At 35.4% G+C, this 21,310-nt stretch overlaps 2 protein-coding genes across 4 annotated transcripts in view; one reads left to right on the top strand and one right to left on the bottom strand.

Annotated features, from left to right (window-relative positions):
* The window catches only part of smarcc2 (SWI/SNF related BAF chromatin remodeling complex subunit C2), a 13,098-nt gene extending 3,661 nt beyond the window's left edge, over nt 1-9,437 (top strand). Inside the window, exons 9-27 of one of the 2 annotated variants that reach the window (XM_016515963.1) lie at nt 389-633; nt 755-879; nt 954-1,010; nt 1,329-1,366; nt 1,833-1,963; nt 2,090-2,161; nt 2,282-2,395; nt 2,491-2,644; nt 2,897-3,013; nt 3,134-3,196; nt 3,775-4,033; nt 4,251-4,412; nt 4,495-4,562; nt 5,012-5,132; nt 5,358-5,521; nt 5,606-5,740; nt 6,735-7,041; nt 7,989-8,061; nt 8,681-9,437. In XM_016515963.1, the coding sequence (XP_016371449.1) occupies nt 389-633; nt 755-879; nt 954-1,010; nt 1,329-1,366; nt 1,833-1,963; nt 2,090-2,161; nt 2,282-2,395; nt 2,491-2,644; nt 2,897-3,013; nt 3,134-3,196; nt 3,775-4,033; nt 4,251-4,412; nt 4,495-4,562; nt 5,012-5,132; nt 5,358-5,521; nt 5,606-5,740; nt 6,735-7,041; nt 7,989-8,053 (2,397 nt within the window). In that variant the 3' untranslated portion in view covers nt 8,054-8,061; nt 8,681-9,437. Of the gene's footprint in view, nt 1-388; nt 634-754; nt 880-953; nt 1,011-1,328; nt 1,367-1,832; nt 1,964-2,089; nt 2,162-2,281; nt 2,396-2,490; nt 2,645-2,896; nt 3,014-3,133; nt 3,197-3,774; nt 4,034-4,250; nt 4,413-4,494; nt 4,563-5,011; nt 5,133-5,357; nt 5,522-5,605; nt 5,741-6,734; nt 7,042-7,988 lie in introns of both variants that reach the window. The other variant, XM_016515962.1, reaches the window with a different exon arrangement.
* A 3,153-nt stretch (nt 9,438-12,590) lies between these two features.
* On the bottom strand, nt 12,591-18,152 carry myl6 (myosin, light chain 6, alkali, smooth muscle and non-muscle). 2 transcript variants are annotated; one of them, XM_016515961.1, is made up of 7 exons: nt 18,048-18,152; nt 17,711-17,738; nt 15,986-16,129; nt 15,372-15,545; nt 14,273-14,350; nt 14,136-14,171; nt 12,591-12,758 (listed from the first exon to the last, which is right to left on the bottom strand). In XM_016515961.1, the coding sequence occupies exons 1-6, from the start codon at nt 18,048-18,050 to the stop codon at nt 14,143-14,145; spliced, it is 456 nt and encodes a 151-aa protein (XP_016371447.1). In that variant the 5' UTR covers nt 18,051-18,152; the 3' UTR covers nt 12,591-12,758; nt 14,136-14,142. The 2 variants fall into 2 exon arrangements, with proteins under 2 accessions (XP_016371447.1, XP_016371446.1); XM_016515960.1 differs by lacking the exon at nt 14,136-14,171.
* Nucleotides 18,153-21,310: the final 3,158 nt, after the last annotated feature.

Here is a 21,310-nt window from a genome sequence, read left to right as displayed (position 1 = left end):
TATTGGCCTGATAGGTGAGCTCGCACACACACACACACACACACACACAGAGTTCAGGTGTGTATGTTATTGCAGGATTAATATGTTGTGTTCATGATGCAGTTATGACACATGGATCTCAGCCAGTGAGGTGGAGGCTGCTGTGGAGGATCCGCCCACTGCTGAGAAACCCAGGAAGGTTAGAAACCCCCCCTTACCTCTCTCCATCTGTCTCCGAGCCTTTACCTCTCTTCTTCTTTGTCTCTTTTGTCTTGCACATGCTCTCTCTGTCTTTTAGGTTTTTTTTTTTTTTACAATATTTTTTTTTTTTTTTTTTAATTAAATTAGCAAATGGTTATCTGAGAAATTCATCCATTTATCACCTGACTGTAAGTGTTTGTATGTGTAGGTCCATGCCAAGTGGATTCTGGACCTAGATCAGTTTAACGAGTGGATGAATGAGGAAGACTATGAGGTGGGAGAAGGAGGACCGAGGAGGAAGAGAATTTCAGCAAAGACTCTCACAGATGAAGTGAGCGCTCCAGATGAAAGGAGGGATAAAAAACCCAGCAGTGCCAAAAAAAGGAAGCGCTCCCCGTCTCCATCTCCTACCCCTCCACCACAAGAGAGCAAGAAGAAAAACACCAAGAAAGGGTATTTTTATTACTGGAAACGGTGGCATTTGTTTTAGAGAATTTATGAAAATATTTATATTTTTTAATTTTAAATGTGAACCTCTTTCTGTGTCTTTGTATGGACCTCTGTGTGTTTTCAGGCCCACTACTCCCTACACTAAGTCCAAACGAGGACAGAGAGAGGAAGAACAGGAAGATTTGACAAAAGATTTAGATGAACCCTCACCTGTGCCTGCAGTGGAGGAAGCAACACTACCTAAAACAGGTACATTCACACACACTGGTTTTTCCTAACGAGTTAGTCTAGATTGTGTGTAATCTTGATATTTGTGTGTGTAGTGACTAAGAAGGACTCAGATTCTACTCCAGTGAAAGGAGGCACTATGACTGACCTGGGTATGTGTCTACAGTAGCATCTGTCTCTAACACACCTGCCCACTCAAACTAACCGAAAGGTGAAGTGTGTGCTTTTCTGTGCCATTAATGGCATCAAGTGGAATTGCAAAAACAGAGGATGTCACCAAACAGGGATATCAGCCTATGAACGGGTACTTACAGCTGTCTGTGCACAGAAGAGCAGCGATAGGAGGAAGTATTTTAACATAAAAAACGCATACTTCATCTTTCTGAGCTAATTAACACTGTTTTTTTCTTGTACCATAAAGTATAAGTATATGTGCAAATTAACTCTGTTTTTTCTGCTTTCACTTCTAGATGAGCAAGAGGATGAATCAATGGAGACTGTAGGGAAGGTATAGCAGCAATTATACAAACCACATTTCACAGTATTTCTGCTCACAAGTTTCACATTTCTGTATGTTTAGTTTTATATATGCTGCTGGATTTGAGACCAAATAATAATCATGCTTCTAATTTTCATTTAATGAGATTTTAATGTATTTACATTAATTTAAATAATACATTAAGATACATGTGTTAATTTATTATTATTTAATTAATTAATTATCAATTTTTTTTATTATTTTTAATATTTACACAAATTATAGTATCTTAAAAATTGGGAAAGAAAATATGAATTAAAAAAAATGTTTAGACATTTTTTAGTATTTCAAGTTGCATTAACTCATGATTTAATGCCATGATTTGATTGGTGACCTTAAAATAGTACAATATTTTCTATATTTAAATTGCTAAATATACATATATATGTACATATATACATATATACTAAAAAGCTATGTGTTTGTGTGTTTCTAGGAAGAAGAAGAAGGTTCTCCGAGTGTGAAAGGAGAGCCGGTGAAGGGTTCGGACCTTCATGAGGATAATGTCACTGAACAGACCCATCATATCATTATCCCTAGCTATGCTGCTTGGTTTGACTATAACAGGTACTGTGACTACACACAACTTTAAAACTTATTCTGATCAAGAATCAACCATTAAATAGGAAGTGAATGTTTTCTCATGAGAGAAAAATCTAGAGTCACAACACAGTCTGTTTCTGTCTCTCTTAGTGTCCATGCTATAGAGCGCAGGGCACTGCCTGAGTTTTTCAATGGGAAAAACAAGTCAAAGACTCCTGAAATGTAAGAATATCTGTTGGTGAACATTCACACAAAGACTGATTTGAACTTAAATATGTCTTCTGACCTTCAGTGATCAGCTTTACTAACCCTGTTTCTTCTTTACACTTTGCTGTGTTACAGTTATCTGGCATACCGTAACTTCATGATCGACACATACAGACTGAACCCACAGGAGTATTTGACCTCCACAGCCTGCCGTAGGAACCTGGCTGGAGATGTTTGTGCCATTATGAGGTCTGGGGAAAAACAAAAATGCCTATATGTTTATGTTATATATGTCTTTTCAACTTTGATGCATTTTGAGTTTGACATTTTATGTGTGTGAAAAGGGTACATGCATTCCTGGAACAGTGGGGCTTGATTAACTATCAGGTGGATTCAGAGAGTCGGCCCACTCCCATGGGGCCTCCACCCACCTCACACTTTCATGTGCTGGCAGATACTCCATCAAGTTTGGTACCACTACAGCCTAAAGCATCCCAGGTAAAGTGCATCTATTCCTGCCACAGGTGTGATCACACAGATTTTCAAACTCAATACCTTCAAGAGGAGCCGAAGGCATTAACATATTAACTAGGAAAAAAGCTAAATGAAACATTTAATTTCATTGACAGCCGTGATTTTAACGTAAAGTGAATTTCAGTAAATTTCAGTTCATGGCATTCTGAGTTAATAACATTTCATTGGTTCATTGGTTCATTGGTTATCTAAGCTCTTTGTTGTTCTTCCCTCTAGACTTCATCCTCTCAACAGATGCTGTCATTCCCAGACAAAGTAAAGGACAAACCAGCTGACTTGCAGAACTTTGGGTTGAGGACAGATGTGTACAGTAAGAAGAGCGGCCCAGCTAAAGTAAGAGCCGCCCATCACATATAGGGCAGAGAGAATATGATAATATTTTGAAATATGAAGTATGAAGATGATTCTAAGCACTATGAGAGAAATGAAGGACTTTCTTGTGTCTTTCCACAGACTAAAAATGCTGCCAGTGCCACTCGGGAATGGACAGACCAGGAGACGCTGCTACTGCTAGAGGTAATATATACATATAAAATGAGTTTTGCATTTTTTTTTATTTATTACCATTTTGAAATATGATTTACACTACTTTTCAAAAGTTTGGGGTCATTTTTTTGAAAGAGGTCTTTTATGCTCACTAACGCTACAATCATTTGATCAAAAATACAGTAAAACTGTAATATTACAAATTAAAATAATGTTTCTGTGTTATTATATTTTAAAATGTAATTTATTCCTGTGATGGCAAAGCTACATTTCAGCAGCCATTACTCCAGTCTTCAGTGTCACATGATTCTTCAGAAATCATTTTAATATGCTGATTTGGTGCTCAAGAAACATTTATTAATAGTTATTATATTTTACAACAGCTTAGTATTTCTGTGGAAACTGCGTTACATTTTTTAGGATTCTTTGATAAATAGAAAGTTTTGAATTTGAATTTTATGAAATATAATAACAATGTAACAAGTCTTTATTGTCACTTTTTTGATCCGTTTAGTCCCTGAAAAGTAGTAATTAAAAAAAAGTCTTACTGACCTCAAACTTTTGAACAGTAATGTAAACTTGACTTAACGATTCCTATTTGTTCTAAGGGTCTAGAGATGTATAAAGATGACTGGAATAAAGTATCGGAGCACGTGGGAAGCCGCACCCAGGATGAGTGCATCCTCCACTTCCTGCGTCTACCGATCGAAGACCCCTACCTGGAGGACAGCTCTTCCTCCCTGGGCCCGCTGGCCCATCAGCCAGTTCCATTCAGTCAGGCGGGGAATCCTGTCATGAGTACTGTGGCATTCCTGGCCTCTGTGGTTGACCCTCGAGTGGCTTCCGCTGCAGCAAAATCTGCACTTGGTGAGAAGTTACGATATTAAAAATGATAGTTCACACACAAATAAATGTCAGCATCTAATTACTCTCAAAATGACTGTACCTGTATGAAATTTTCTTCTTTTTACAACAATTGTGAGTAAGAAATGGAGGCTGACAATCTCCAAAAATTATATTTTATATATATATTAAAAATTATAAAAATATTTTTTTACATGAACATATTTCTTTTCTTTCTCAGAGGAGTTTTCTCGAATGAAGGAGGAGGTCCCGGCTGCGTTGGTGGAGGCTCATGTGCGTCGAGTGGAGGATGCGGCCAGAGCAAGTGGGAGGCCAGACCCTCTCTATGGCCTGGAGGGCAGCGGCATCGCAGGAACCGGCCTTGAAGATGCTGACAAACCCTGTAAGTGAACAAACATTTTTACTTGTTTGATGCTTTTTGGAGCATAGTGAGAAAGGAAATAACTGTGTATGTTTGTTTTCAGCTGAGGATGGAAGTGAAGAGAATAAGAGCAGTGATGGTCAATCTAGCCAAGATAAAAGAGACAATAAGGTAACTACGCAAAACAAATAAAACATAGCCTATATAGTGGACTCCAAAAGTCTAGATTGCATTGAAAATATGGAATTAAAATCTTAAAACCGAGAAGTAAATAGAATGTTTTAGGATTTTGTATGCATTACATATACTACCATTGAAAAGATGTGGTTGGATGTTCAAATGTTTTTGGAAGAAGGCTGCATTTATTTGATAAAAATACAGTAAAATCAGTAATATTGTTAAATATTATTACAATTTAAAACATTACAGCAGCCATTACTACAGTCTTCAGTATCACATGATCCTTCAGAAATCATTGTAATATGCTGATTTGGTGTCCAGGAAACATTTCTTATTATTATAAATGTTGAAAACAGTTGTGCTGTTTAATATTTTGAGGAGATTTATAATATTTTACTAATATTAACACATGCAAAACTCCTATTTCTGTGAAATTTTAGGAGAGCAAAGATGGAGCCAGTGAGGAGGAAGAAAAACAAAGAGAGAACGGCAAGAAAGAGGAAGAGAGAGTGAGAGAAGGGGAGACAGAAAGAGAGACGGAGAAAACAGACTCAGAAATGGGTGTGTTACAGCAATAAAATGCATGTGTTACATAAATCTAAAACAATATATTGCTTTTATTATTATTTATATTATCATTTTAAATGCAAAGATATACTAATGCATTATTTGTGAAACTGCAGTACAAAAAAACATCTGCCACTATGTGTGTTATTTTCATAAGCAGTTAAAGTTACAAAATGCAGAGGTAAAATGACTTACTTGAACTCTTTGCAATCTCTGCAGCCGATGGCGAGAAGGAGAAAGAACGGAAGGAGGGATCAGAAGAGGGTCAGAGGGATGAAGAGAGTGAGGGAGAGAAGAAAGCAAAGGTGGAGAGAGATGTAGGAGAGGGAAACTTGGCCTCCGCCGCTGCTTCTGCACTCGCTGCTGCTGCCGTGAAAGCTAAGGTGTGTGGAAAGGTGACATCATGGTGAAAAAACAAACCACTTTCCTGCAAATTAAACACTGAACGCTGTATTCTTTCCTTTTAGCACTTGGCAGCAGTAGAGGAAAGGAAGATCAAGTCTCTGGTGGCTCTGCTGGTAGAGACCCAGATGAAGAAACTGGAGATCAAACTCAGACACTTTGAAGAGCTGGAAACCATCATGGACAGAGAGAGAGAGGCAGTAAGGCAACATTTTTAACTATTAAAACTATTTTAAATCAATCTGTTGCCTAAAAGAACAATTCACAGTAATTTCGATCAAAACCTGTATGATTTTATTTCTATCATGCACTTGAAAAAAATAATTTTCTTAAAATATTTCCAGTAAAAGTTGAAACATTCTTAAAACAAGAATTAGAATACTTTAGTATTTGTTATCTAATCATTGTTAAAGAATTACATTTATTTGTATTTTACACTTTTTAAGCATTAACCTTTATTTTAAAATATAGATTTATATTTGAAAATTTGAGACAGAGGTTTAAGAAAAACAAACCGAAAATATTATCTGAAAAACTTTATTTTCATTTTTAAATAAAATTAATCTTGTTTTAATGATGATTTGATATTTTTTACAAAAAATAAGAAAAAAATATTAAAGGGTTAGTTCACCCAAAAATGAAAATTCTGCCATTAATTACTCACCCTCATGTCGTTCCAAACCCGTAAGACCTCCGTTCATCTTCAGAACACAAATTGAGAAATCCAAGAGCTCTCTGACCCTCCGTAGACAGCAATGCAACTGCAATGTTCCCAAGCCCAGTAACGTAGCAAGAACATCGGTAAAATAGTTCATGTGACATCAGTAGTTCAACCGTAATTTTACGAAGCTAAGAGAATACTTTTTGTGTGCAAAGAAAACAATAACAACATAATTTATTCAACAATTCTTCTCCCTGAGTTACCGTCTTCCACCATTTTGGAGAGTACCCCAGAACGTAATCAACGTAATCAGCATTGTTTACGTTCAGGATAAAGCGTGCGCATTGTTTACGCATGAATGTAAACAACGCTGATTACGTTGATTTTTTGCACATCCAAAACCAATATGATATTTTTTGAGGAACAGACAGAAATCTGTCAAAAGTCATTATTCACTGAAAATCTGAATATTTTTAGGGAAACTGTTCCTTTACCTGAAAATGAATCTGCATACATGTATATTGTGTTTGTAGCTGGAGTATCAGAGGCAGCAGCTTCTTGCTGATCGTCAGTCGTTTCATATGGAGCAGTTGAAGTATGCGGAGATGAGAGCCCGACAGCAACACTTCCAGCAGATCCAACACCAGCACCATAGCAACCAGCCTGCGAATCAGTCTGGCAGTACTCCATCTGTACCCCACCAGCCTGTCACTAACGCCTCTGCCCCGCCCACAACACAAAGCCCCGCCTCCGTGAGCTCCCCTAATGCCCACAGTGAAGCTCCTCCACCTGCATCTCACAGTTCTCCCCCCACCAACGCACAGACTGGATCAGCGCATGGTAATGACATAGAAATATTCACATGTAAACACACTAAGTACCTGTCCAGTAGGTACAGTTCCTTTACGAACCCCAGTGTGGGTAACTTTGACATAATGTAATGTTTAATACACTTTTCTTTGCATTTTTATATCAGTGTGGTGCAAGATTATCCGATTTAAATCAATGTGATAAATAAGTTAGGTCAAAAGTAATCTAACAGTAATCAAAAAAATAGTCTGATTATATTACCTAAAATGTGTAATGTATTGGATTACGTTACTAACTACAATGTTTGTCATGTAATTTGGAATCAGTAACTGATTACATTTTGTAAATAATCTACCCAGCTCTGTATATTGTTTCTCTTTTTTATGTAATTTATTCCAGTAATAGCAAAGCTGAATTTTCATCAGTCATTACTCCAGTCTTCAGTGTCACATGATCCTTCAGAAATAATTTTATTATGTTTGTTTGGTACTGATTATCAATGTTGAAAACAGTTGGGCTGCTTAATAATTTGTGGAAATTGTGATACTTTTTTTTTCAGGATTCTTTGATGAAAATAAAGTTCAAAAGAATAGCATTTATTTAAATTAGAACTTTTCTGCAACACTGTAAAACTCTTTTTACTTGCTGAGTTAAAGTATAAATTTCTTTCAAAATATTAATGACTGAAAATCTTTTAAAAAGGTAGGCTATTTGCTCTTACAATGATTCAATTTAAATAGTTACTGAATGATCATCATGAAATCCGAAATTTGGTCACAGTTCAGTGTGATTGAATGATTTTGCCATGAACTGAAATAGCTCAAAAATCGTATTTTGGTTTAGAAATGTTTACTAAAATCAGACTCACAACAGTTTTTTTATTCATATTTTATATTATTTGTATTTATAATAACTTGTAATGTAACTATTGTATAATTGTCTAATAGATTTTTTTTGGTTGATCTTTTTTACTCCAGAATCCAGCACTCAACTACCAGGGGATTCGCTCTATCCAAACGCCCCTGTGCCTCCAACACAGTAAAAGAAATGGTGAGATTTAAAGGGGATCAATGATTCCAGAGAAGAAAATGAAGGAGATTAGATAGAAAGCAAAAGATACAGAGATAAAGAGAGCGATATCTTCGTTTTTGTCACTTGCATCATTTTTGGGAGAAAATGATATAAATGAATTCTTGCCAGTATCTTGAACATGACATGATTCAAAATAAATAGCTAAAGCTAAACACAGATAACCTTTAAACTGACTGACATATAAAACAGAAAAAAAAGACCTTAGGTTTGGACTTTTGGAAAGGTCTTAAATCCAAATCCCTGTTAATACCCAACAAAAGCAATCTTGACCCAAACAGCCTGCATCCAAGTACCAGGCACAAGGCTCAGTATACCCTTGTCCGTCCTCCATTTTCAGTAACATCTCTTAACTTTGAGCCGAACCACAGGATCCAAGATACCTGTGATCTGCACTCCAGAAGCATCTCAGTGTACTTTAGGTACTCAAATGGAAACAAACATACAAATTGCACTTTTAGAATGTTTCCTGAATCTTACTTTTCGGAGGGATGAAACATAAAGTCAAAATTAGCCCTGACTTAATGTTTTCTTTTAACAACATTCTTTTTATCACTTAATCTTTGTATTTGTTTCGTAGAAGCACTCGATTTGGAGTAAGTCCGAAGAGAAACTTGACTTTGTTATCATTACTTTGTATGCGTGCGTGTGAATGTCGGTTTTGCTTTTGGGACAGTGTGAAAGCTTCAGTGGTTTGGCCTGTTTTTATGTACAATTAGATTTTAGCATGATAAAAAAAGAGACAACAAAATAGTATTAAATCTGTTTACTTTGTCTCTGACAACATGTACTGTAAACCTGGAAATCTGTGTGCACGTCATTGCCACAAAATATCATAAGTTACTCTACATTTCTAACAGGTGAAAGTAGTTATTTCATTCTCATCTTATTGCAATGCTTATGAGAAAACTGAAATATTAGAGTGTATGATTAATCAACAATGAAAAAATAATGGGAAACGCAGCAAGGAATCATATTGGTTCCTTAACTCAAATAGAGTTGAATCAATCATTTTAGTAAGATCATATTGCACATTTTAGTAATCAGTGTTCATGCCAGAACTGATGTGTCAATTTTAAAAAGCTACACAGAGGTCCTCAGGGGACAAAAATGTCCTTGTTAAAAACGGTCATAAAAATATTATATAGTAATATTAGTTTTGCTTTCACTGACATTGATCATTTTCCAGCATCTGTCCTGATCATAACTACCAAAATGTAGTAATTTTCAGGATTTTAACTCTTAGAATGCTAGTTTGTTTACATAATGCCACTGGCGTTCATGAGGGAAAATATATATTTTACTAAGCATATGATATTGATTATTACAGTATTGGATCAGGGTTGTTATGTTTACTAAAACTAAAACCATTTGAAAGATGTTTTCATCAGTTGAAATAAAATAAACCTTAACTAAAATGAAATAAAATACAATCCAGAATTTTATGCTTAATGGCACTGGGATTAAATATTGCTGTTTTAATGGGTTTCAATGGGGACATTTATGTCCTTTAGGTCTTGAGTGTAACTCATTTATATCCCTTGAGTAAAATACTACAATTCCAATAAAAATACACATTTTTGACACATTTCAACATTTATGCTGTTTGCATTAACACAGCCAAAATGATCAAAAAATCACATGAAAGAAAAAAATGTCTTTAAGGACACACAAGGGTTAAAGAATGTGTTTTGTCTGTGTGTGTGTGTGTGTGTGTGTGTGTGTGTTTTAGTAACAGGCCAAACCCACAGAATGTATGTACAACATGATGAAAAAAACGTTTTGTTTTACAAATTAGTGGCAACTACCTGAGTAGAGACAAGGGATTTTAAAGTTACGTTTGCAGCTGTGGTCTGTGTATCTCATATCTTCATATTGTAACTGTCCTATTTTTGTATTTTTATATGTTTCTTTACACTATTACGAATGATGTAATGCTGTTATCATATTATACATGTCTGTAATGTTTCCTTCTCTTTCTGACTGTGGATGTTGTCGTATTATTGACATGTTCATGTGAAAGTGTCAGTCGTTTTATACGATGAAGCTGGACTCTTTGTGTGTGTGTGTGTGTGGTGTGCATGCACTCTTTGATTTGCCACACATCTTTTTGTATGTACGTTTTTTATTTTAATCTACATTAATTTGCCATGTTTCCAGACTACTCATGCTAGTAGTGATGGATGTACAATCTGCCAATATCAGAATCGACAAACTCATACACTCCCGCTGTGATAGTCCTGCAGTTTACATCCTCACACATACTGTATATGTGAATGCACACGTATGCAGTAGTCCAACATGCAGTATTACTGACAGAACAGATTCACATCAACCTCACAGTTTTGCACGACTCATAACCAGTGTTGAAAATGTCATTCGATCAGTTTGCTCAGCTCTTTGGTCTTTGTCTTTTACATTGTAGTGGTACAAGTAGTTGTCGTTTTTTTAATTTTTACATTTTGTTTATACTTTTTTTTTTATGGTGAAAGCTGGTAACCATTGCATTGAGATGTGTGTGAATGTTTGAAGATGTTCAGTTCGTCCTTTGAGGAGATGTAGCAGGAGCTGTCTAGCACCTGTTTGACTACGAATGGATCGATTTTGGTTTCAAAAATACTGAATGGTTCTGCACAATAAAAGACATCATCAGTGATATGAGCTGTGTGAAGAGTTCTCAGAATATAAGCCTTATCTTATATTGCTGATTAAAATAGCTGATTTATCATGCTAGAAATTTGAAAAAATATTTCAGTTGTACAAAAAGAAGCTCTCAAGTTTATCATATATGTGCCCAATTTAAACTTGGAGGAAAAATAATTCTAGGGCAGAAAGCAGAATTATCAGCAAATAACATCTTAATCAGTATTATCATTCATTCACTAGTTGGCAATACTTATCTTTCAGACTTTAAAAAAATATACAGTGGTGCCCAAAATTATTAGAACACCTGACAGATCTGAAAACATTGACTTTTTTTGCCTCCAAAACATGATTTAATTTCATAATGTTCATGAAACATGCAGATGGCTGCTCTGAGCACAACAAATAACAGATAAAGTGAGTCGTACTGTTTTTATCCACTTCTAACTTTAATATTATTTGGTATGTCCACCTTTTGCAGCAATTACAGCAGCACATCTCTCTGGCACAGTGTCAATATATTTCCCGAGAACTTCAACACTAATGTTATCCCATGCCTTCTGCAACTCAAGCCAAAGGCTTTCCTTTGAATGTACAATAGATCTGTCCAGTTTATTTTCCAACTCGCCCCAAATTTGCTCGATGGGGTTGAGGTCCGGACTTTGAGGGTGACAGTCCATCATTTTCAATGTTCCAGCAGATTCCTTCCATTGCAGATAGTTCCGGTAATAGTTTGTTTTATGGGTACTGTAATGGCCAATTCAACAAAAACAACTCAAACCTCTTAAATATGCCAAGTGTTCTAATAATTTTGGCCACCACTGATATTATACTAACTATATTAGCATCCACACCAGCACATGATAAAACTATATTAGCATCCACACTAGCACATGTTAAAAGTTATTATTATTATTTGCCGTTTCAACTGCTGCTTTAAAGGCTCAAGATCGTTCTGATTGGTTGTCAATGATTTTATCATCTATCATCAATCATCATGGTTTATCAACCTTTTATCTCACATCTGACTTTTTTCTCAGAATTGCAAGATATAAACTCGCATTTGTGAGAAACAAGTCAGAATTGTGAGATGTAAACTCTTAATTCTGTGAAAAAATGTCAGAATTACATTGTGTAAAAACTAAGAATTGTTACATGTAAATTTAGAATTGCGAGAAAATGTCAGAATTCTGAGTTGTGGCTGAAACAGGCTTCCATATTATCATTATATGGTATGGTATGAACAGGTCTTAACAATAACGACAGATGACTATATTGTTAGAATCACAAGGTGTTATTATACATACCACTGAAGTCTAAACAGTCCTTTTCTTTAGTTTTTTTTTAGCGAGTCCACTTGTCTTATAAGGTAAACACAGGACCACTAAAACATATTGGCAGCACCAGGTTCCCCAGCCAACACATTCAAGCACCTTCACATACTCCTAAATTGGTATGGTCTTGTATTATGTTTATTGGGAGAGAGTTAACTATACTAAAATGGAAATGATTGGTACAACAATGCCCTACAAGGCAACCCATACTCTCCCACACATACACCCACACTCACAGCTCTGACATAAAGACAAATCAACAAAATCAAAGATCATTCTGAATATTTATTATGATGCACAGCAGACAATACAGAGGGATGTCAAATGACTAACAAACATTTAGACAATAGGTTAATTTTTTTTTTTAAAACTACAGTAAGAGCCAATCAAAATGTCCCTCACAGTTTAAGACGAATAGGGGCTGAATACAATAACTGATGGAATGAATGTAATGGCTGAAAGGTATTCAAGCAAACCTATGAACACCAGTGGACGTTTTTGGAATGAATTGAGCCATAATTCTCCAAAAACATGATAAAAGGCACTTAAGGGGAAAAAAAGATCAAATAATTAAAAAAGCTAATATGGAAATGAAGAATCACATAAATGGTGGGCCTGACGGACAAAAATGAAATAAACGTGTCTGAACTCTTCAACCGCTCATGACCATCCTTACGAGTTCTGTAAAAGAGAGAAAAAAAAAGTAGTATGAGGCAGTGATCCAAGAAAATTCGACCCAGTAGATCAGCAAATGTTGCCATGGACACAACACATTAAGTTCTAGAAATTCCAGATCCATAAACAGCCACAGATCGCACTAAAACAACAGACTGCATTTGTAGTTCAGTAACATTTCCTGGCAACAACAGGAGGTGAAATGCAGAAGCCCTGGGATGATTTGAATGAAAAGGGGAGGAAAAAGAGATTGTCCAGGCCTAAAGGAAATTTGAATGAGTTAGCATACCTTACATAGGCATGTGGAGAACAAATAAATACACAAGTACAAAAGAGATAGAAAGCAGGAACAGCAATGTGACAGGACTGGAAACTAGAATTAACAATACACCTCTTTACAAAGCCTCCTAAGGTAACAGCAGAATTTCAAAAATAAAGGATAGGGCTGGGTGTTTACACAATTTCCACGATTTGATTACGATTATGACTCACAAGCTTGCAATTTGATTTAATAACAGTCTTGAATAAATTCAATTTGATGTTGATTCATTTGGGTATATCAGGTACAGTGCATGTCAATTTTTCCTCAAGAAAAACACCTTTCATAACTAATGCTGTAAGCTATACAGGGAAGCCTGTCAGTTGGTACATTACTATTAAAGGTCAATAACTTGATCAATGGTCAAATGGCTTTTCAGAGACAAATGTAACATTACATTACATATTGTTTACAAGCTGTTTTATTGATATCTTTCCACAGTAGATGATATGTTCACACATCAACTAAAAACAGCATTGACTAAAAGATTGATTCTCAAATTGAGAAATTGACTAAAATCGAAAAATTTGTATTTTTAACTATTAAGCCCAAATCTACTACACTAGCACCATTTTAACCTTTAATATGATGCTATTGCTAACAGTAATTTTTCTTTCACAATACCATCAGCTGCCATATATTCTGTGGCTGCATACACACTGCAGAGATTTAGGAGTGACTATCACATTTAAAAGCAGAAATGAATTAGTTATCATTCACGTAAATGACCAAGATCTTTGTACAGAGCATATTAAGTGGATTGATAACTGTTTTTTGCTGCAGTGTGTATGTGGCCTATTAGAACTAATGCAAGCAAAAGGGATGAGAATATACAATATTGAAGTTATAACACTGTATTTTAGAATAAAGGGTAATGGGTTGTTTCGGGGGAAGTTGACATCAGGGTGACCAGCAAATTTAGCATCATTATGGCAACAGTGGGATTCAGGAGACGCCTATGCACATGCAGAAATGCTACATGCTACGCTACAGCCAGGGGACGCAGTAGAGAGGGAGCTGAAGGAGTCAAGAATGAGTAAAAACAAACTGAGGACCATCCGTACCCTCTCCTCAACCAGCCATAATGTGGCGCACAAATGCTGTCGGAAGGAAATGCAAATGGATTACATACGGACTTCAAAACTTCTACTGTAGTCTTGATGTTCAGAGAAGAAAAAAGGCCCATATGTGATTGTTGTACCTTCATAATTGATGCACCCATTAGCGTCCTCATGTCCTGCCAAGAGCGTCTCCACCTCTTCCTCTGTCATCTTCTCACCTATCGTAAAACACGGGCAAAATGCATTAAATTCTAATGAAAACAACCGCAAGGTGCTTTTAGTTCTTTGTTGGTGGTCAATCTCTCTGGGATTGAAAGGACTGATATTTTATCCAACAAAAAGTTTCATTTGATACAAATTCAATTTTAGGATTTAAAAATATCTGTGGGTTTAATTTCTAAATATTTTACTTGTTAGTTAAAAGCACTAAAAACGCACCAAATCAGACTTGAGTGAGTATATTTTTAGTAACGAAAACAAAGTGTGCTTAATTGTATTGAATGTGCACTTAAAAATATATTACAAAAAAGTACTTACAGATAATATAATGTTAATGAAATAAAAGGCCACTTAAGTATACTTCAAATCTTTAACACTTAAGTATGCTTTTAATAATGTCAAATTAAGGTACATTTTAAATCAAGAATTACAGAAGTACACTTATTTGATATGTTGACTAACATACTAAAGTACATGTAAAGTACTTCATAATTTTAACTGTAGTGTTTTATTCTGTACTACATTTTAAGTTAATATATTTTAAATGTACTAATTTGCAACTTCATCATTACAAATGTTTCAACAGAAATGACATATTTTAGTTTACCATAAATGCTTGTCAGTACATTCAGCAGCACACATTAACCATGTTTTAAAGACAATAGAAGTAATAACACCTACTTAAGTGGGTCAAATAAAGCACTCTAAAGTTCAGCTAATTGCACTTAATATAAATTTAAGCTATAATACATTTTCATTTAAATAAAATCCAATTAAGTGTCTAAAAACATTACATTCAGATTGTACTTAAGCAAATTCTTTTAAAGCGTATTATTTCCGTAATAATTACCCTTTATAAAAGCAGCTTTAGAAAGAGTAGCATTCTCAGTTAAAGGTGACAATAGCAGAAAAAAACATCCTAAGATGCTTCCTAAGTAGAAAAAACCTTGAAAATAATCAAAGAAAGATAGTATTGTACTCTACTGTAAAATCGTTCTATAAGAGGCCGTGACTCTTTACCCAGTGTAGTAAGGACATGTCGAAGCTCGGCACCCATCACCGTTCCATTTCCCTCTTTGTCAAATACCCGCAGTCCCTCCACGAAGTCCTCAAAGGAACCCTGATCCTTGTTCTTAGCGATGGCTTGCAGCATGGGCAGGAACTGCTCAAAGTCCAGCATTTTCATGTTCATATCTGAGAGAATGGACATTAAAAATCACTACTTTTATTCACCTTAACCCACTGGGAATTAAGGAAGAAAATAATCACTTTATAATTACAAGTGTGGAGAATAAAGACATATCTAGATTAAATCAGTGGGACTTTTTGAAGTGGGTCTGAGTGCATTTAGACTGATTAAATGAGAAACTGCTTTTGTCTGACAGAATGTAAACAAGTACAGCTTAGTGATCAGGGGAAGTGACAGAGTCATACAGGTTTGGAACAACCTGAGGGTGAATAAACATGAGGGTGACTTTTTTTCTTTTTGAGTGAACTATCCCTTTAAATGAAGAGGACAAAGCTTTCAAACATTGTAACTTAAAATGATTTCCTGCTTGCTAAAAATGCACATTTTTAGCAAATCATACAGGACCAGGCATGCTTGAATCATAACAGCAAAAGAAAGGCCAGACCTTCATTACTGGGGTTGCCCAGGACTTTGAGGACCTCAGCATTGACAGGGTTTTGCCCCAGAGCACGCATCACATCCCCACACTGACTGTACATGATCTTCCCATCTCCTGTTCGGTCAAACAGGAGGAAGGCCTCCTTAAACTCTGTTAGTGAGAGAAAATATGCTTAAATGCTCTAGGCAGGTGATGTAGAAAATTATCTGTAGTTATGTGGACTGAAAATGAAAATGACAATGAGTAAAAATTCTTGTGATTTATTCTAAAACAACAAGCACATTTTGATCTAAAATCATTAGGCTATTTGTTCTTGCTTGAGGCTTTGAGATCACTATCATAGTGCTTGGCAGAGCAGCTTACAGGAATGCAATGCTTCCCGGGCCGCCCTGAGTCAAACTTCACACACACACTCTTACTGTGATTAACCATATATGGGCAGAAGAGAGAACAAGCACGACATCAATAGGAATATTAGTTGTGTCCCAAATGACTCACTATACACTATGTACTCTACTGTCTAGTGTGAGTTTTTCATAAACAAAGAGGAATACTACATAACAGACCAACAAAAGAATTAAAAAAATGTTTAAAAGACCAAAGAACATACACAATTTAGTGAAGTAAAATGTAATTGAACATCTTTGATGTTATTGTTGTTTTTTTTAGCCTGATAAAATTCAAGCACAGCAGTTCATAACAGAGGAGTGATAAATTTGATGTGTTACTTGTGAGGAGGAATGATGCCTAAACACTAAATTTCTGAAGTCTATCAGTAGATTTGAAAACACAAACATTTTAATAAAGTGCAATATGACTTGTTTCGCTTATGAACGACTCATGAATAAAATGAAATGAAATCTATTTCATTTAATAATAAATGCATGTTATTGATCTTATTGTGTATGGTTTATCCATGCATGCATTCATTCATTCATTCATTTATTCATAATCAAAATACTGTAACTATATGGTAAAGAGGTTTACAAATCGGTTGGGTGAATGATTTAATGACTCACTCATAACACAAAAGATATACTGTATGTCGCCAGGTACTGGCTAAAATACCATAGATAATTTTACCATATCTGCGGGCATAACAATGTAACCTGCAAAGGGGTCAGTGAGCGAATATTTTCAGTGAACTGATTTAAAAGATTCGAGTCAGTGAGTTGAATCAAATCCGCAGCACTGTTCTGTGATCACTAAAGAAGCTTGTGCTGCTTCTACCATCAGAAAAAGTACGCCATGATACTACGTCACTTCAGCTTGTTTAATTTTAAAACAAATGTAAAAAAAAAAATTTATTTAAAAAATAAAAAATCATATTCTATTACTATTTTCTTGAATTCACATCCAAACAATTTTCATGTTCCTTAGCTATGTCTCTAGCTACACATTCCACTGCAACAGCTTCCGGTGTTTTCAAACGCGACGCATCTGGAAACTGCCTGCACTTAAACCTCAGCGTTTCAGCACTAGAAACTGATACATAAAAGAAACCTCCTGTCTATTTTTATGCGTTACATTTGAACATTAGGTACAGCACAGCACAGCATGCACACACCATATCGTGTGTTCTTCTGAGAACTAAGCATTAACTGCACATCTGTCAGCCAGTGCAACTGATGTATGGGCCTACGTTTATTTTGCATCAACACAAACGCAACTATATAAACTCGACGAATTCATAGCATTATAACAATTAAATAGTCAACATTTATTACTCACCACAAATCTGATCTTCAGTGAAGTCAGACTGTCCATGCCAGGATAATGAGGGCGATAGAGAAGATCAGCGTTAAAACAGAAGATGCATTGGTTTGATATTCCAATAAAGGACACTAAGATTATCCTACAAAATTAAACACTCAGTGCAGACTAAAGCACATTTGAATATTGAACGCATGAGATATTGGGACTGACAGCAGAGCTTGATGGCTTATACCTTGTTGATTGATCAACGTTATCTAACGGTCACATCGGTAAACCTACTGGCTGTATGATTAATAGGCATTACCTGCATTATAGTGAAAATGAAAGATGCTGGCTATGATAATGTACTTACCATGACTGCAGTGTTTGAGGATGGAGCGAAGGGAGCGTCGTCGCGTGCGCTGTGTGAATTACAGTATGGGCGAACACGCTCTGCTACACCGCTATATTCACGATGACGTCATGTCAACTCTATTCAAGCCGAATCGGCCAATCGAATTATGCGGGCGCTGGTTTCCCTCTTCTGTCATTACCGGTGTGTCAGGATTACGCGCGCAGTAGAAGAAAATTTGAATACCGTAATGTAGGTTTCCGAAACGCATGCAGGAGTTGGCAAGTTTTTTTTTTTTAACATGAACATTTACGCATCCCAAGCGAATAATATTGCTTTCAACTTGCACATTTTATCAGTTCATACTGTTCTTGGGAATTCAAACTATGGCCTTGGCATTGGTACTGTTTGAGCTACAGATGAAAAGCTGATAGGCTATTCAAATCGAATTTAAAATTTAAAATAGATAAATAATCCTGCATAATTAATTATTCGAAATAAAATTAAAACCACGATATAAGATAGTGTACTTTTGACTTAATTTTTAAATCTGTGCAAGGCTTGCTTGCTTGTTTTTGTCTTCTTTTACAAATGCAAAAGCCCTTTCACACCAAAAGTGAAATGAATACGCCTCAGGCTGAAGGAAATGTAAATTCATGTCTGTACAGTATAGGGCACAGCTCAAACAAAGTGCATTAAGAGTATGATGCAGAAGAAGAAAGTTCAACACTATTCAGCAATAACAAAAATGAAACACAAATGTGTAATTTTTGCTTAGTGGCAAAGTCAGTAACAAAGACATTGGTTAATAAAATGGGATTAAATACATAAATTATATTTGTCTCATATTTAATTTTTGCAGGTTTGTATAATATTCTGAGTTTGCATCTGACTGTTTTTATTCATTTTGTGGAATACTGAATCTGTTTTTGTGCAGGTGAGAGTAAATACATGTTCATATAATGTAGTCTAGAACTACAGTAAGCATCATGTTCACACAGCGCACACAACGCCTCTGCACTTACTCCCGATTTCTCTTAACATGGCAATATGAGAGCTGTCGGTCAATACATGGGAAACAAAGTGACTGGCGTTACCCCCAACACTGCTGTCCCAATCCACATACAGTGGGTACGGAAAGTATTCAGACCCCCTTAAATTTTTCACTCTTTGTTATATTGCAGCCATTTGCTAAAATCATTTAAGTTAATTTTTTTTCCTCATTAATGTACACACAGCTGCAAGAGGGAATGGCAGAGGATCCCCAAATCCATGTGTGAAAAACTTGTTGCATCTTTCCCAATAAGACTCATGGCTGTATTAGATCAAATGGGTGCTTCTACTAAATACTGAGCATTTTTCAGTTTTTCTTTTTTAATAAATTTGCAAAAATGTCAACAATTCTGTGTTTTTCTGTCAATATGGGGTGCTGTGTGTACATTAATGAGGAAAAAAAATTAACTTAAATGATTTTAGCAAATGGCTGCAATATAACAAAGAGTGAAAAATTTAAGGGGGTCTGAATACTTTCCGTACCCACTGTACGTTTTCAACATTTTTGTTGACATATATTTACAATATTTCACCAGTATTTCACAAAAAGCTGAATGGTTTGAATGTTTGAAAGTGATGAATTTAATACATAAATATTACTTAAATTTCATTGTAAAATACAATTATAATTATCATCAAATATTCATTTTAATTTTACAGTACAATTGATTTATAACTGTAATATACTTCTGTGTTAATTTTTTTTGCATAGAGTTTATTATTAATATTATTATATTCAATTTGATGGATTTCCTTAAACACTAGTGACAATACAGAACCCTGAACATCCAAATGTGCTATTGAAATAATAAATTAAAATCTTAGAGGGTTTTTCCAAGTAAATATGGTTCCAAAACGGGTTTTTGCAGTGATGCCATAGAAGAACCACTTTAGTCTTTCAGAACCTTCAGTGAACAGCTCTTCAAAAAACCATTATGTTTTAGTGTAAATAAAATTTTAATAATCTAAAGAACCTTCTTCCACTATATATATATATATATATTTAAAAAAACTTTTGTGCATGAAAAGGTTCCATGAATGTTAAATGTTTTGAACCATAGATGCCAATAAAGAACCTTTATTATTAAGAGGGTAAGGGGTTTAGCTGACAAAAAAGGTGACCCACATAAAGATCTAAGAACTGACCTTTAAAAACAATTTATATAATCATTACCAGGTTAATAAAAAAAAAATCACAATAATGAAATTTGTATTGATTACAATGCATGTCTCTTAAAATATCGTCTGATATCTTGTGAACAGATCTTCAAAGAAATTATTAGAAATATGCACATGACATTGTGCAGTCCATTAGATGACAGTAAAGTTTCAGTCAGGATGGGTATTAGCACATCTAGAATATAAGAACTGTTTTAAATACTGATATTGCTATTTACCTCTTTCAATGTTATGTTATTTGCTTGTTTTAATGTTCACGCCATATATGCTTTAATATTAGAATGCTTGCACTTGCTTTGTTAGTTTTGATTTTATTGTTACAATTGCCTCCCGTGAGACTTAACTTATAACTACAAACTGAGCCTCGATCAAGAACAACCAGAAGGGAGTAGTGGTTAAACGGATCGTAGTTGATCCGTGATCCGTACGGACCAAGCCCCACGGTTCGGCACGCACGTGGTCCGCGGATTAATTGCAAAATGTAACCATAAGAGTATAAGTTTATCATTTGTTCGTATTTACACAAGCACGCAAATTTTAAACAATTCCAGAGAGAAAAGGCGAAAGGGAACTCGATTACTCGGGCGCTGTTCTCTTCGCGCACAGCCCCACACAGGCGTTTCAGACGGCTCGCGAGCACCGAGCTGAATCCTCTGAACAGACACATAAAATTATGACAGAATAATCATCTCGACAATCATTCAGGTAAACGCAGTCAGTTCTGTCTCAAGTGAATGAAAACAGCTGAGAAAGAAATCGGATGTGATGTGTATCATTATATCGGATCCGTGCATCAGGTCTTAAAGGCACAGCGGCCTATAAATACTGCTGCTGTCATTAATTATCATCAAACAACAAAACAGCTGTGATAAAAAGCTATATTTAATTTATGCAGTGAACCCTCTGCAGTGTTATTTTCCCTAATTACATTTCTGTATTTGAATACTACCAGCCTTATTTTATTTGTAACATATTCTTTTGTATTTATCTATGCTTGTAATTGGTGTATTTGTTCTTATTTTTACTGGCTGTTCTCTTGTCTCTTTAATCAT

Source organism: Sinocyclocheilus rhinocerous, unplaced genomic scaffold (genome assembly GCF_001515625.1).
Source record: "Sinocyclocheilus rhinocerous isolate Xijiao unplaced genomic scaffold, SAMN03320098_v1.1 scaffold85, whole genome shotgun sequence".
NCBI classification, from domain to species: domain Eukaryota; kingdom Metazoa; phylum Chordata; class Actinopteri; order Cypriniformes; family Cyprinidae; genus Sinocyclocheilus; species Sinocyclocheilus rhinocerous.
This window is presented reverse-complemented; position numbering and strand designations above follow the sequence as displayed.

Coding starts and splice junctions, on each gene's coding strand:
- myl6 (XM_016515961.1), bottom strand. Junction 14,351..15,371: donor ACATGTCCTTACTACACTGG/GTAAAGAGTCAC, acceptor GTTTTACGATAG/GTGAGAAGATGACAGAGGAA. Junction 14,172..14,272: donor TGGGTGCATCAATTATGAAG/GTACAACAATCA, acceptor TCCTTCCGACAG/CATTTGTGCGCCACATTATG.